This window comes from Osmerus eperlanus, chromosome 13, assembly GCF_963692335.1.
Source record: "Osmerus eperlanus chromosome 13, fOsmEpe2.1, whole genome shotgun sequence".
In the NCBI taxonomy this organism is placed as follows: Eukaryota; Metazoa; Chordata; class Actinopteri; order Osmeriformes; family Osmeridae; genus Osmerus; species Osmerus eperlanus.
This window is the reverse complement of record NC_085030.1, coordinates 11,450,267-11,466,431: the sequence shown is the minus strand read 5'-3', so window position 1 is coordinate 11,466,431 and position 16,165 is coordinate 11,450,267. Positions and strand designations below refer to the sequence as shown.

Sequence of the window (16,165 nt, the reverse complement as noted above, 5' to 3'; positions counted from 1 at the left end):
TTCTTCTATTCCACAGATAAGTGGGGTGGGACTTATTATACTAATATGTAAAACACATGAGGGATGTCTGGACCAACCTTTCAACAAGTCAGATACAACCACACTGTCTGTGCTTGACACATATAGTGTTTGGGCAAGATTGAGTATATTTTATTTAGTGCGTGCTGAGTGAGTTAGTGGATGGATTTAATTTTACTTCACAAGTATCGCAGTGGTTCCCATACAATCAAAGTCCCCTCTCACCTGAGGTGTTCCATGAGACAAAACAAATGTCGTTGAAAAACGTGGGTTGTGTATGACATGCTGTTACCTGCAGTGGTGGGGGTGTTTGTAAGATGCCAGTATCTATGACTCACTTTTTAACGTTCTATTTCCGATTTGTCTCGAGAACATATCTTTTGTTTTAGTCTGAATTTCTATTCAGGACATTACTTGAGTCGACCAAGAGTCTAGCATATTGATCTGGTGGAAACCGATTCATAAAGTTATTTTCTCCATAGGAGAGACCAGGACCATTCTTAACCATTCTTTTCAGTTATTTTGTAAAATTCTCTGCCATATATATATATATCTGTTAAGATCTATGTGGAATATTGATTAATATAATATGCACTGTTAACCAAACTCTTGTGACGTCCCCGCTATTCCGAATTACAGATAAACTCCCTCAATCTGAAAATCATCTTTATACGATGGGATAACAAATATTTCTAGACTAAACAATTTGTGGTGACACAGGTTAGCTTTGTGTCATCTGATAGTACTTTGTGTGGAGACACTTCAGTACATGTTGAGAGAAACTGAGCCAACAATGACCAACCTGTCTATGACCCTACAGAATCCTATTTACTGGCTAGGAAAACAGCCTTCAATAGTTTTCTTTCATGGCATAGGATTGTGTAACTCTTGTGGTGTGTAATACATCCAAGAAGGCTCAAGCAGTTTAGCTCTGTAGTAAAATGAAAATATATGATATGTTGAATGTCATTTAAAATATCGAATGTGTCCTTATGTTCAGGATTTGCACTCAATAATTGCTACAGCAGGATTATTCAAATGAAAAATGGACTGATCAATTGTACGTGTTCTAGTGAGAATTATTGTAAGTGATGTGACACATCTGTATGATAGGTGTGGCAATCACTTTGTCATGTTCCTACGAAACTGTGTCTCTGACTCCGACCCCAACTCGGTTAACTTCTCTATTCCTCTTCTAACTCTGTTAGAGAAGTTACGTAGACAACAACACTTCTCACAAGTCACCACAAAAATGTGAGGCTAAATACATTTATACAGTTTTGGATAACTCATAATGTACTAGTCAAGGTTGTAGCACAGTGGTCATGTTAACCATCACGTATAAGAATTTGTGTAAAGCGTGCGTTGTGTGCTGTGGTTGTGTTGATGTTTTGACTAGTGTAGTTTTGTACCATGAGGGGGAAAGGGCCAAAGCCGAAGTAGATGATTTCCGTCCGTTTTCCGTATCTTCTTCTCTGTGATGCTGGTACTCATGTAGCAGCTTGTCCACCTCGCCAGCCTTCCCCCGTAAAAGGAAGGAACGGAGACAGAGCTGGCTGCCTTTACCCCCGAAGACTGCAATGGGGAAGGATAATAAACAAGCACTCTTAACACACACACAGGCTCACAGAGGGGGGGACACAAACACATTCGCTCTCACTCCCACACACACACACACACAGCTTGTATGTGGGAGGAGGGTCTCACTCCACACACACACACACACACACACACACACAGCTTGTGTGTGGGAGGAGGGTCTCACTCCCACACACACAATGGAATGTAATTCTGTGAGTCAGATGATTGAAATTATCAGACAAATTCACTCTAGAGGGCTTTAGCACAGTTTTGTGCAATAAACTTCCACTGGCACTGACACTACCTACTCAAAATTAGAAGCAAGCTTTAGCTTGTTTTTTGCTACTGAGAAAATTGGTATGCAGGGAGGAACACAGACAGACATTAGACTGCCCCCTCCTCCTGAGAGAATGATAAAGAAGGCCACCCCTGAGGAAGGGGGAGTGTGTGTGTATAAGAGAGGGAGAGAAACAGAGAGAGACAGAGGAAGGGAGAAAAAAGAGCAAGCCGTGTGTGTGTGAGAGAAAGAGAGAGAGAGAGAGAGAGAGAGAGAGAGAGAGAGAGAGAGAGAGAGAGAGAGAGAGAGAGAGAGAGAGAGAGGGGTGGGGGGAACAGAGGACGAGAGTAAATCGAGGGGTGTTAAAAAGGAGGTGAAAGTTTGGTGGGAACTCATAAGGACGGTTTGGAGAAAGAACAAGTACTTAAAAGAGAAAGGAGACCAAAGAAAGAAGAAGAGTGAAAGAACAAATACTTTTAAATTCAGGTAGGCCTCAGCACTGCATGAACTGTTTTGTTATCTAAGATCTTTGGTTACTAAGGTAATCAGTGTGACACTACAAGTAGATTAGGTGGATGGTTCCTTTAAAAGTAAATTACACATAATTTCCAATTCTACAATGGCAATAACTCTGATGGAGACTGGTCTAAATGAAATACATGTTTCCTGAGGATTAAGGAATGCGAGACAATCTTCCCTAAAGGGAATAATTTTTTTTCTGGGTTCGTCTTGGGTTCCCACAGATTACCCTGGCAACAAGCCAGCTGGGACGAGAGCTCTGACAGGGTCACTGCTCTTCATCTGCTCCCAGTTAGCCTCTGAATACCTCTGTCCAAATTAACACTGTGGCTTTTTACCTAGACTACGCATAAATAATTAAGCCTGGTCCAAGGCAAAGTCAATTTTTCTGCCTAATTCAGTATTCTTCATGTGTCTAATTAACAATTTCTAACAATAGATTAATTACTGAACTGAATAATTTATGGGTCATGTATTCTCAAGTCAATCTTCATTGTATTCTTCACCTCCTTTAGCAAGCCTATATATCTGTATATCTGTCATTGTATCATGTAATGATCTAATTATGACACTTATGTTGTATGCTATCTTAGTCTCAGTTGTAGAACACCGATGACACACCGATTATTTGGCAGGACTGACATGTATTTCTATATTTATTCTACTGCCCCCACAGATGATGAAGTCACCGTGCTGGAACTTGGCCATGGTGTTCCTCCTCCTGACCCCTGACCTTTTATACTTCCTCTCTTCATCGCTCCTCACACAGGCCATCCCTACCCATTCTCCGGTCACGCCCCACCGCATCCTCTACGTAACAGATGTAGGCGGTGATGACTATAACGACTATGGTGATGGTGATGACCACTCTCCCTCCCCTTCTAAAATATCGCCTACGGTCAAAACTGGCCCTGAGCTCAGCCTATGTGACTACGACCCCTGCATGGCCCAGCAAGTGCCCTGCAACCAGCTCTCAGCCCAAGATGGCTGCCTCTGCCCTGGACTCAGTGGGCCTGATAAGATACCCCACCCCCCACTCCTTAAAAAATTGGTGCCTGCAGATGGCGAGGCAAAGGGAGTAGAGGTGTGGTGGTGCGCCCCTGAGTCGGTGGTGTCCAAGTACCAGGTGGTGGTGGAGGGGCATGAGGGGCAGCCCCTGAATTTTGGTGAAAAGTTGCGCAGTGGACTGGTAGGAGAGTTGCAGGTGGGGGCGAGAGTTTGTGTGGTGGCTGAGAACGAAGCAGGGACCAGTACACCAGTGGAGTACTCTTGCCAGACCTATGATCCCCCAGAAGCCACAAATCTGGCCCTGAGGGCTGGGGTCATTGGTGGAGGGCTGGGTCTGCTGCTGCTCCTCTCCCTGTCTGCTGTGATCTGCTGGAGGCGGCAGTCTTGTAGGAAAGCAGGGAGGAACTCCACTGAGGGTCTAGGAAACCCCTCCTATAGCACTGAGGGAACTTTCTGATCCAGCATTGCACCACCCACACCCAGAGCACTGCAGCCCTCACAGACAGGCCTCTGACAAGTCTCTATATGGAGAGGGTGACTGAGACTAGACAGGACCTCCAAATATGGTATTAATAATTCCACTATGAACTTTTGACTGTGTCAGAGCATTGAGATAACAAATGCCTACAAGAACACTGCAGGTTGTTTGCTGGCAAATTAACTTGTGTAGGATAACAGGGTACAGATTATGTGTAAAGTAGAAAAACTGACTGATGCGTTCTGTTTTTAATTAAAAATGTACAATTTGTCTGCAAATTTGTTTGTTTTTCTGGAATGAATTCAAACATACATGTAACGTAGACTATTAAGTGCCAGATAATGTTTACTTTATCTATCAGACGCCTTTGAAGCGTTTTAAAGCGTTACAGCTTTTACTTTGAAATTCATGTTTCAGACGGAAAAGAGATGTGATTTGCTACAACTTCGGCGTCATCTAAAGACCCTCCTTCTGTTCTCTTCTCGACCAATAGTTACCCCCAAACAAAAACATAAACCAAATTATTTACTGTGACTGTTGCACTACTTTACTCCACACCAAAAATGGCCAACTCAGGTAAGCAAGCTTTAGTTAATCAAAATGTAATTCATTTAATTGAAAATTAGTTAGCGTTACCATTTCACGAGTTGTTGTTAGCCAGCTGTTGAGTTTGGAGTTTTTAAACTCTATAGCCTACAACGTGACATAATATCTTATAATACAAACAATTAAAAGGGAACGTTTTCTTAATTTATGTAGGCTGTAACGCTAAACAACCTATTAATCTATCATCACTTAGCACAACTTGAAAGCAGCAGTATGATAACTCATCGTGACTCAGCAGTATTAAATGAAAATGGTCTTGTTTGCGGAAGTTACACCTGATTTTACTTGGGGAAGAATGACAGCGAAGAGGGATTAAAAGGTGTATTCGACTTCATGCATCGCCGGCGGCGCCGACAACGGGCTGCAGCCGGATGACTTGAAGCTGAGAATGCCATTGGCTGCTTCAAGTCAGCCGGGCTGCAGGCGGCTGCAGGCGACGCCGACGCTGCATGAAGTCGAACGTACCTAATAATATGGCTGCCATGACTACTAATGTGCACACCTAACTGTATGTTTTATGCATTTCTCAATTTACCTTATAAATAGGCTACTTTCACTATACCAGCTATTTTATCATTGATGCGACTCAAATGTTAGTGTCCAGATTTTTTGGATTATTATTATTATATATAATTTGTTTTACGGTTTCATGAATAGCCTATTACATAGGCCTACCTGTACAGCGATAGGCTTTGTGCGGGTCCCTATATGACTTCTACTCCTGTCAAACAGATATCTCATACGCCGAACTGAAGGCCCTCCTGGGGAAGAGCGAGAGTCTACTGCTGGTGGATGTCCGCACCAAAGAGGAAGTGGATAAAGGCCACATTCCAGGATCCATCCACATTCCAGGTGAGCCTATAGTCAAAGCTTAAACTGCCCTACCTGTACCAGTAGGCCTAATGTATAACCTGACACTCCTTGGTCACAGAAGATGCCATGCATTTGGACCAAAGGATATTACTCCAGTTTGAGAGGGTCTACAAAACCAAAAACTCTTACGACCCACATTTCTAGATTAATGAGTCTGTACACAACCACTGTTGGCACTTGCTTTTCACTATGCTACAGTAGTCCAGGTGCAACGATATGGCACGCAAGTTCTCATACTGCACACCCACAGATAAGTTTTGAGATTTAGTATCATGATAAGGCATTGATGTAAAATGTCAATGACATCACTGGTTAAAGCACTGTGAACATTTATGCAGCTTAGACACTACGGAGATGATATGAAGGAGTTTCTGTTTGTCCATTTGTAGTTGATTCGGTGGAAAGTGCACTGTCACTTGACCCTGCAGAGTTCAAGGCCAAGTACGGTGTGTCCAAACCCCCTCTGGATGCCCCCCAGTTTGTCTTCCACTGTCAGATGGGGCGTCGAGGGGCCATGGCAACGCAGAAGGCGCAAAGCATGGGATTCCAGAAGTATGAGCTAACTTACTAGCAATATCCCTTATGTTTTAACACATTGAAGATTTCTATTCTGCTATATTATCCTTCTATTTAAGATCGTAGCTATTTACTGTTTGACCACAAAAACGTTATCACCCCTTAAAACTCTCTCTTTAATTTCAGGGCTTCTAACTATGCTGGGGGATACAAGGAGTGGTCTGATAAAGAAGGAAAATGAAAAGATAAGATTTGTGGAAAATTACCTTAAGGGAAATTTGGGCATATTGACGCACAAGCCTCACTAACGGAAAAACACAAACGTACAAGAAATGTGTATTTATAGCCTATTTGGATTTATATTTGTCATGTGTCTCTAATATTTTGTTTTAGAATAAAATCATTAAATGCTATGCAGTGTGTTCTTTGAAATCATTTCAATGTGTGACTATGAGACTTAAAACACGTGATAAATGTAGGTAGGCCTATATATTATGCTATAACAAAGATGGCTTATTGTTTTTTTATCAGGGATAATGATATTGTCAAATTCGTTCGGTCGTAGATTTCATTTAAATGAGCTACGTCAGCTTGGCGGTTTGTATTTAGAAACAAATGAAAACGACACTTGAGTGTTGCAGCCTCCCATGGACATCTTTATTAATCAGTGCATTGCTTACGGGTAAAACATTTCTTTTAATTTCTAGTCTTTCACACCCAAAATATGGCGCATTGGCAGTGATTATCTGCTTTTACAGAATATAGGATTTAAATCGAAAGCTACCTATACTCATATCCAACATGTTTAGCTGTTTGTAATCTGCCCAATCCTCATACAGGGTACCTTCATGGGTTGCTCCACTGCTCTACTGTGCCTCGCGCTTGAAAAGTGACAAAACCCGGCGTAAAAAGGCCTACAAACTTCTTCAACGCAATCTGGTGAATATCGATTGATAATTGAGATAGAGGGTGCGTGCAATTATGAGTAGTTTCCAGTCAGCCTAACTATATATTTTTATATAAGTTTTATCACAAGGTTGGGTTGAAGGAGGAGGACACTGTGCAGCCCACTTATGTTTACTCAGCAGAAGTGAAACAGATTATACGCAACGCATTTCCAGAAGACATCTGTGATTACCCTGACCCCTGCCATGAACAGGTTAGCCACATATAATAAATAATAGGCCTTGGCCAAATACGTATTAAAATGTGGCTGTGGCTTATTTATGTTCCTACCTTGTTATGCTTTTTTTCTAAAAGGGGAACGTTTAGAGCAAGTGACTAATTGTGTTTCTTCTTGCTTTCATCTGTTGGTTACTGTCCTAGGTGGTGTACGTTACCCTTGAGGATCTCCAAAGAGTTGAGCACGCTTAACTGATGTTTTCAGAGCGGGGAAAACCATGGAACAACTGCCTTGCGTAGGCCTACTTGTTTTGCTGTAGTTTTACTGAGATTAATAAATGAATGAGAAAAGATGAGTTGGTGTGTACCAGTGTAATATGAGGAACAATGAGTTTAAAAGGCAAAGATATTTGGCAGTGCTCGTGCGTAAATACGCACGTGTCTATGGCGCGAACTTGTACAGCTGACGCAGACCTGAATTTAAGCTTGACATTTAACTTCTCCACGCAGGCGTTATTTTTCATGGCAAGAAATAATGATTCTGAGTAACATACAGCAGGTGAAACCTTTCATAAAAATAATATAAACAACTAATGTAAAGTGAGTTATTGTCACTGTGTTTCCAACTACGTTAGCTAGACTTAGCTACTAACGCTAGTAGCTAGCATTGGACTAGGCCTACTGAATCATTGACAAGCCAGCTAGCTTTAGTAGCCTAATGCTACTGGAAAATGTAACCAGGCATACTATGAGTATGAGTGCCTGTCGACAAGTCACAGACTGATACTAATTTTAAAAACCTGCACTTTTGTTACAAAAGTAGGCTATAGCTAAATTATTGATTGGCACTTGCGGCTTAGGCTTTACGGTTACTGATGCTGCGGCAGTGGAGGACGCATCAAAGGAGGAATACAGAGGGTGGAGGGGGGCTGCTGGTCCTGCTCTGGGTAGTGCCAGATAACCCACAAAACGGCCAACTCAACTGTACAGGTAACTAGCTTGGTATTCTACACCTGATTCTCATTATGCAACATTCTCATATAAGTGATGAGGTCACCCACGCAATAAACTTGTCAGTTGCAGCAGCAGGGCCCTGGTGTTTTGGTGTCAGAGTGGAGGAAATCCATCATGGTTGGTTATAAGTGGACAGAGAGTTGTTAGCATAGTATGCTGTAAATATGTGTCTTAGAAGCTCAAATATGTTGTGTGTCACTTATGGATTGCATCCAGAGTTTTGGCAGAAACAGTCTGCGTCTGCCAGCCCATGCTCTGCCCCTGACCCAGAGGAACTATGTGAGTTCACCGAGGTCCATGGCCCTCTCCACTTCCTTCTGTCATTCCAGGTGTGTAAACTACACTACCCATTACACTAAACGTTATTTCTCCCAAAACAGTACAAGTGTGTGCTTTTGTGCCTGCATGTGGTAAATGCTTGTGTTCATTCCCTTATCCTTGGTTGTGATGGCAAATCAGTCCTTCATTCACTCATCCTTCATGTATCCTTCCTCACCCTAGGTGAGAGAGGGTAGACTGGTCAGGTGTGAGGAGCGGGCTCAAACAGAGGTGTTTCTTCACAGACTGAGCTTGACCAACGCAAGGGTAAGGTAGACATGTATAATGGACGGAACATCACACACACTCAACACATCAACTGCATCCACACATCCGAAAGTCTCAGTTAAAGGAGTCACAAGCTTCATTAAATAAATGACAATTATTGAGAGACCCAGTCTTTAACTGTGAATGCCTTTACTTCTGCTTTTCTTTACCACACAGGTGAAAATCCACCTTAGAATGAAGCTAGATGGTGATATATACCAGAGAATAATCAGGTATATACAAATGTTTAGGGGGTGTATTTTTTCATCATAGTTCTTATGCACAATGACTGAATGAATACCATGTGTAATCTTTTTAACTCTAGTGGGAAAACAGAGAGCAAAGTCATACTCGAGCACCAGGCAGTTGTCATGGATGTTGCCTGTCACACTCAGTCAGTGGTACTTGTGTGTGTGTGATGTAATTTGTCTGCTCAGCATAATGATCTGAAGGTGACTTGGTTGTGTTACTTAGTAACCACGTTAGAACCTTGTGTAATGACACCTTGTGGGGTGTTGTGTCTTTCAGGCCTCCTGTGTTTGTGGGGAGAGGGCCCTGGTGTCAGCGAGGGCATCCTGTCCGGGGGGTGAGGCTGCCACTACGCATCCCCCCTGAGGCCATGGAGCAGGGCCTGTATGGGGAGCTCAGCCTACTCCCCATCACCATCCTCACCCCCTGCGTCCAGCAATACCCCAATCTAGTCACCCGTCTAACTCGAATACAAGTATCCTCAACTCGACTCACTAGCATAAACACACACACTATCTCACTCACTAAGCTATATCATTCACCTGTATTGATAAATGTGATGCATAGATTTTCAGAATGTGTGCTGCACACATGGACTCATCTCGCCCTCTGCTGGTAGTGCGTTTGAAAAAACTTGTTTGAAAATTGTATGCACTCGGGAAATTGCCGCCCCCCTCTTCATGCCGCCCTAGGCGGCCGCCTATGTCGCCTGTAGGAAGGACCGGCACTGAGTACGCCCCTTAACCACATGGTGGGTGTTGTTGTACAGCCCTAGTAACCTGCCTCTGCAGGGCCTCTCAGCCTTCCTCCAGCAGCTGTCTGCCCACCTGGCCTGCCAGGAGCTGGGCTTCCCTGGGCTCTCCTTCACACCCTCGCCCTCACACACCACTACACCAGGTACCGCCATTACCGAGTCATGTGGAATTAGAATCAGTACAGTGTACTGAAAACTTTGAGGCTTTCGCCATTGTATCCCATGAATGTAAAAGATGACAGTTGGTTGTAAGCAACAATGCTTAGGGAAGCTCAGCTACACTTTTAAATCAGGTGTTGATTAACTTTAGTGACGCACGCATTAAACCTACTTCACAGCAGCAAGACCTACATTCAGAATAGTTAACATTCTTTCTAAATAGACTTCCTCCGTCACGACGGGTTGTTTCGCGAAAACAAAATTGCTTTCTATTTCAATCCACCTTTGTTACTTCTTTCTCTCTTGGCTGTCTTGTCACCTTTGCAGAGCATAATTGCTGTATCACCGTGAACACCGAAAACGGTGAACCCCATCAGAAGACTGAGACAGAACGCTGGCCTGATGTGGAACAGACCCTGTCTGTCTTCCTTTTCTTCCAACACAGAGATCCCTTCCACTCCCAGCTCTCTGACTTTGTTGGTGAGATCAAAAAAGGGTTCAACAACTCTATGGGTGCCAGTACGTGTGTTGCGTAGTTGTATTTGTGTTAGGTGATGACCTGAGATCTTGGGCCTCCTCTGCAGCTAGTGAAGAGCTGCTGGAGCACCACCTAGAGGAGGTTCTGAGGTTCAACAGCAAAGAAGTCACAGCTGTGATGAACACAGCTTTGCAGGGCACACTGAAGGACCAGCAGCAAAGACAAAAAGCAAGCAGTCCATTACACACACACACTACAGTATTCAGTCAGTGAATACAGTATTCAGTCCTCTTACCAATATACTCAACTTCCTCTCAACATAACGTATGTGTGTTTGTGCGTGTGTCTCTCTCTCCACCCCTTAAACCACCAGGTCCATGAGAAGATGTCGTCTGCCCTGAGAGTCATGTTGAGTTCTGTTAGCTCTGTGGTGAGCAGCTCCAGCAACTTGGAGTTTAGAACCGCCTGTCTGGATAGGATGAAGGTACACACTACATTGCATAAGACCTAAATAATCAGCAAACAGCCACTGTGTAACGGTGTGTATGTGTATGTGTGTATGTGTGTATGTGTGTGTGTGTGTGTGTGTGTGTGTGTGTGTGTGTGTGTGTGTGTGTGTGTGTGTGTGTGTGTGTGTGTGTGTGTGTGTGTGTGTGTGTGTGTGTGTGTGTGCGTGCGTGCGTGTGTGTGCGATGCAGGTGCAAAACACTTTTGAGTTGTCTGCCTCTCTCCACCAAACCCTAAAGAGAGTGACTGAAGGGAGATGCCTGCCTAGTAGCAAGTGCTACTCAGGGCAGGTGATGTTGCAGTCCATTGTATTAATACCATGATGTTATTACCACCTGATCATACAAACACAGAATCCATCCTTACAATACCAACTCTGCTGTATTCTTTTATAGACTCACACACAGCCTGGTGCCAACAGCGGAGTGTCCGAGAATGAAATCTGATGACCAGCCATTTTCGTTTTATTGAAATACTTTAAATGGAGATGAGTTTTGTGAAACAAATGTACATGTTGCTTTATATGAATAAATCTAAGTTATATGAAGTACAATCAGATATTGATTATAATCGTCTTTGTATTTCATATAGGCATGAGTAGCGATAACATTTATATTATTACTAAACATATAAAATATACATTTGTATTAATCGATTTAGAGGTCATGGATAACGTTCAGACGTATTCATGCACATACTCACTTGTCACGGTAGATGGCGGAATGTATTTCAGCATGCAAAATAACTTACTTTTTATGGGGTAAATTATGATGACGTAGTTCCGTTTGTCAAGAAAGGTTTCGCGGCAAAATGAAATGTTGATGTAACAGCAAGGAAACGAGCTTCTGGTGTTATTGTATACTTTCGGAATAGTTTATTTAAGCCAGTAGCAATGCACTTCGCGTATCTAGTAAATAACATCTGCTATATGACGTTGGAATATATTGAAAGCTAACTACCAAGCTATCGTTAAGCTGTCAAAATAGCCGGACAGGCTACAGGCTATCACAACGTCGGACTTCGCCATCTCAAGGCAGTTGCTCATCGTTCTCTTTCGACTGGACTGGATACTTATAGTTTTTACAGATATACATTTGTTTATCGCATAGTTAGCAATGGCAACTGTCAGTACAGAAAGTATAAAATCGGAGCTCGATATGTTCGACTGTACTTGGGAGGATGACTCGGTTTTGGACAAGTGTAAGTGAAATCGACAGTTATATTCTTGCTTTTTAAGATGACGCAACTACGATGATGGCAGCCTAACCTTTATCACACATTTCTTCTGAATTTTCCATGTCAGTGTTGGAGCAATGCATATGTCACAGGTTGCAAGGGGAAGATATTGTGGCTGAGTGGGTGGCGTTTGGCGCCACCAAAGGACTATTGAAGCTCACTCTGGACGCCTTAGACCAATTTGAGCATGAGGTGAAAGACAGACAACGGCCTTGCTTCACAAGTTACTTGTGATTGTTAGATAAGAGATAATGATACATGGAATACTGGTGCGTTTGGAGTCAGGCTGGATACTAAAGCTGTTGTTGATTGGCTGCTTGTGTCACTTGCAGGTTCTTAACAGGAGAAACAAGTCCAAACAGTTCTCGAAGAGAGAGGATTTTCTCAAAGGAACAAAGGATATCAACTCACTGCAAGACCTGTATCCTTGACACACACAACTAATCTTAATATGTACCGGCATTAGAAACAATAGTGTTGTTAGCTGGGAAACGTGCTTTACCAATAGTATTCCATAACTGCGTGTTCAGAATCAAAGCTGAGGAAGATGAGGAGAATCTTCTAGACTCCTACTCCACCCCTGCCAAGGTTACTACACTGTCCATGTGTAATAGGTTATATAAATGGGAAGAATTGACGTGTACCAGAATCCCAAAATGTTTTGTGTGTACTTGCAGGGTTCTCAGAAGCGCGCTCTCACCACTCCTGAGCATCCAAAGTCTAAGAGGAGCGCTTCTCTGATAACCAGCCCCGGTCTTCTGTTGTCTCCCGCAAGCTTCTCCCCCAGGTACACCGACTCGACATACATACAGAAACAGAAAAAATACACAGACTGTATTTGGACAGTCAATGCTGTGTAGTCTAGGTGCAGAAACAGACTCATATTTCTCAATATTCCCACCTCCTTTCTTCAGTGCAACACCCTCTCAGAAGTACAGCCAGCGTGGGGCCAGAGGGGAGGTGGTGGTCAACTTCGGGGCCGTCCAGGGGACCTCCTGGACGGGTCGAAAGGGCCAAACAAGAGGGGTACGTCTGGAGCTCCTGGAGGGAGAGGAGGAGACCCTGCTTGCCAGCTACAAGTACATGTTCCAGAGGCTCCGGGATGTCCGCAATGGTAAGGACACGACCAAGAAACCCTAGTGCGCGTCCTTCCTTTGCTCATGTAGATGGACCGAAAATTCCATCTCTGATGTCTTTCTGTGATGTGCAGTGTTGACGGAAAAGATTGAGGAGCTGGGAGAGGAGCTAAGGACTCATTTCAGCATCGAGGAGTTCTCCCCCGCCTCCCTACCTGCTCAGGTATGTGAACGTGTCGCCTGCCGCCCACTCTTCCCCCTCCTCGCTCGGGGTCTCCCGTGGCTGCTGAAAGTTCCCCCCTCTTTCTCACTCCCCTTTCAACCTCTCCCTCTGTTTCTCCTTCTCTGGCTGTCACCCCCATGCTATACATCTCTCCCTCTCTAGGACAAAGTCACTGTGCTGGGACAGGTGTGCTGTGACAGCAACGGGAAACTCAACGCCCATTCGGTGCTCTTAGAAGCGGGGCCTGACCAAGGGGGACAGCAGGTGCCAGTGGACCTATCAGAGCTCAGAGAGTACTCTCTTTTCCCAGGCCAGGTAAAAGACGGTTGAAACATTCGGCAGTTCTTCCCCTTGAGAACTTTAAGTGGATTGCCTCTAATCCTCACCCCTCCTTTCCTCCCAGGTGGTGGTTATGGAGGGGATGAACACGTCCGGGAGGAAGCTGGTGGCATCTAAACTGTACGAGGTCAGTGAACCAGCTGTGGCATTTGACAAGTTTGTGTTTTTCCTTTCAATCCATTTATTCGTTATCTGAATCTTCTCCCTGCCTCTGTTTCCAGGGTGTCCCCCTTCCATTCTACACCAATGAGATCAAGCAAGAAATGGATGAAGGTAAGAGGGGGGAGTTATCGTCCTTTTTCTTTCTATCCTCCTCCTCCTCCTCTCATTTCTGCCTCTTTTCTTTCTCCTCCCTGTATCTCACTCGTTCCTCTCCCAGTCCCAGAGCAGGTGATGGTGATGTTGGCCTGCGGTCCCTACACCCCCTCTGACAGCCTCACCTTTGACCCTCTGCTGGATCTCATCAACATCATCGTTAGGGACCGCCCTGACGTCTGCCTCCTGGTCAGAACCATTCACCCCCTAACACACACACACACACACTCTCCCTCCACATAGATGCACACAGTCTCATTCACTCACACAGGCTGATGCCTAATGATTTGTTTGTATTTCTGTAAACTCAGTTCTTTTCCTCTCCTACCTACAGCTGGGCCCCTTTGTGGATGCCAAGCATGAGCAGATTGAGGTACCTTTTAGCACCGACTCTCTTAGCAATACTCAAGCATCATATCTTGACACTTGACTCGCAACTGTTATTACTGGTCCTACTGTACCATTTCATCGAGTATAGACGTTTGACTATGGGCTTTTGTTTTTATATCAGAAGGCCCAGGTGACCGAGACATTTGAAGCCATTTTCTCCAGGTGTGTGCAGAGCATATTGGAAGGCACTAGAAGGTAACTTTTTGTTATCCCTTTTTGCACACATTTTGCCTGAATGCACAGACCAACCCTGCTAGGTAAAGTTGTTGCGTAGCTGTTGTGGTTGGAAACTGAATCGCTGCTTTGCGTTGTCCAGTGTCGGGTGCCGGTTGGTGTTCGTGCCCTCCCAGAGAGACGTCCACCATCACTTCATCTACCCACAACCCCCGTTCAGCCTGCCTGACCTCAAGAAGGAGGATGCGGAGGTGAGGCTCCCAAAGGATTTGCTGCTGAGCAACAAGCACAGCAGTAAGAATATACTCTAGAGTGCAATAGGTTACTAGAATAAAGAAGTAACCTTAGTGCTTTGTTTGTGATGATTTTTCACAGTTAACTTTCTTGTGTTTATATGCCCCATCTTTAGCCAAATCATGAAATTGGTTCTCATCTTTTTGACATGAGAAAATGGGGCCCATGGGAATAGTGTTAATGTTAGTGTGTGTGTGTGTGTGTTCCCCAGCGTGTGACCCTGGTGCCTGACCCCTGCACTCTGCTCATCGAGGGCGTGACCCTTGGCCTGACGTCCACGGACATCGTGTTTCACATGGGCGCCGAGGAGATCAGCTGGTGTGTGTGTGTGTGTGTGTGTGTGTGTGTGTGTGTGTGTGTGTGTGTGTGTGTGTGTGTGTGTGTGTGACCTAGTACACAAGACTTGGTGTGGGAGATAGTACTGGGTGTCTAAGCTACATGTTACCATGATAAAGGTGTCAATGGTGGTATCTGGTGGTTAAAGTGATGTCCCTGTGTTTCAGTGCTGCGGGCTCAGACCGCTTCTCCCGTATCCTCAAACACATGATCTGTCAGAGAAGGTGAGACACACACAACACATGATCCGTCAGAGAAGGTGACACACACACACACACACAAGGAAATCTGTCTTGTATTCTGTCATTAACATTGCAGGTAGGTATGCATGTTTTATATGGGAACATGGTTCTATTATTCCTTGTGGGTGTGTGTGTGTACACAGCTACTACCCCCTGTATCCCCCAGTGGAGGAGGTGAACCTGGACTATGAGAAGTTCCGGTTCTACGGCCAGATGCCCGTCTGTCCCGATGTGCTCATAGTTCCCTCTGAGCTTCGCTACTTCATCAAGGTTTGTGCGTATTTCTCACTCACTCACACACTCAAACGCTAAACACTGACTAAATCACTCTTTGTGTCTCTGACCACAGGATGTGATGGGTTGTGTCTGTGTCAACCCCGGCCGTCTCACCAAGGGCCAGGTAGGCGGGACTTACGGAAGACTGCTCATCCAACGTAGCACTCCATTGGCTGACGGGAAGCGAGAGAGCCCGTGTTTGGCCAGTCAGGTGGTGAAGATCTGATGGGAACTGACATGCTACTGTACCTAAATTGTGTACGCTCATCCATTTTGTTCTTACTTGTGCAGTCTTTTCATATGTGGTGAAGATTATCTGATACTTTACAATTAACTTTAAAGTCATTCTTTCTCGCCCTGCTTATTGTTGTACATTTTTCTTCAGTCCTTTCCAAAAAATTATATCCTATCTGTAATGTTTAACGAAAATAAACAATTCGTTTTTTTCTAGACCCGTGTATGTTGCATTTTTGTCCACAAGGGGCCAGTAGTAATGGCGTACTGCTTACACCATGGTAAA

General features: G+C 44.3%; 4 protein-coding genes across 4 annotated transcripts; all 4 read left to right on the top strand.

Annotated features, from left to right (window-relative positions):
• The first annotated feature begins 2,158 nt into the window (after positions 1-2,158).
• si:ch1073-303k11.2 (LRRN4 C-terminal-like protein) lies at positions 2,159-4,151 on the top strand. The gene is made up of 2 exons (XM_062476679.1): positions 2,159-2,362; positions 3,072-4,151. The coding sequence occupies exon 2, from the start codon at positions 3,072-3,074 to the stop codon at positions 3,858-3,860; it is 789 nt and encodes a 262-aa protein (XP_062332663.1). The 5' UTR covers positions 2,159-2,362; the 3' UTR covers positions 3,861-4,151.
• A 150-nt stretch (positions 4,152-4,301) lies between these two features.
• On the top strand, positions 4,302-6,289 carry LOC134032662 (thiosulfate:glutathione sulfurtransferase-like). Its single transcript, XM_062476680.1, has 4 exons — positions 4,302-4,457; positions 5,220-5,339; positions 5,750-5,912; positions 6,063-6,289. The coding sequence occupies exons 1-4, from the start codon at positions 4,445-4,447 to the stop codon at positions 6,115-6,117; spliced, it is 351 nt and encodes a 116-aa protein (XP_062332664.1). The 5' UTR covers positions 4,302-4,444; the 3' UTR covers positions 6,118-6,289.
• A 135-nt stretch (positions 6,290-6,424) lies between these two features.
• On the top strand, positions 6,425-11,294 carry zgc:195212 (DUF4554 domain-containing protein). The gene is made up of 17 exons (XM_062476681.1): positions 6,425-6,558; positions 6,716-6,815; positions 6,901-7,035; positions 7,203-7,557; positions 7,859-7,988; positions 8,076-8,129; positions 8,229-8,341; positions 8,514-8,597; positions 8,775-8,830; positions 8,923-8,991; positions 9,126-9,320; positions 9,601-9,743; positions 10,087-10,239; positions 10,344-10,465; positions 10,611-10,721; positions 10,936-11,034; positions 11,140-11,294. Exons 4-17 carry the CDS (start codon positions 7,534-7,536, stop codon positions 11,188-11,190), a joined length of 1,404 nt encoding a protein of 467 aa, XP_062332665.1. The 5' UTR covers positions 6,425-6,558; positions 6,716-6,815; positions 6,901-7,035; positions 7,203-7,533; the 3' UTR covers positions 11,191-11,294.
• Positions 11,295-11,511: 217 nt separating this feature from the next.
• On the top strand, positions 11,512-16,049 carry pola2 (polymerase (DNA directed), alpha 2). The gene is made up of 18 exons (XM_062476975.1): positions 11,512-11,944; positions 12,048-12,172; positions 12,313-12,401; positions 12,511-12,568; positions 12,658-12,767; positions 12,895-13,094; positions 13,191-13,279; positions 13,442-13,594; positions 13,683-13,745; positions 13,840-13,891; positions 13,998-14,122; positions 14,268-14,306; positions 14,445-14,518; positions 14,640-14,748; positions 15,003-15,109; positions 15,295-15,351; positions 15,513-15,639; positions 15,719-16,049. The coding sequence occupies exons 1-18, from the start codon at positions 11,860-11,862 to the stop codon at positions 15,869-15,871; spliced, it is 1,815 nt and encodes a 604-aa protein (XP_062332959.1). The 5' UTR covers positions 11,512-11,859; the 3' UTR covers positions 15,872-16,049.
• Positions 16,050-16,165: the final 116 nt, after the last annotated feature.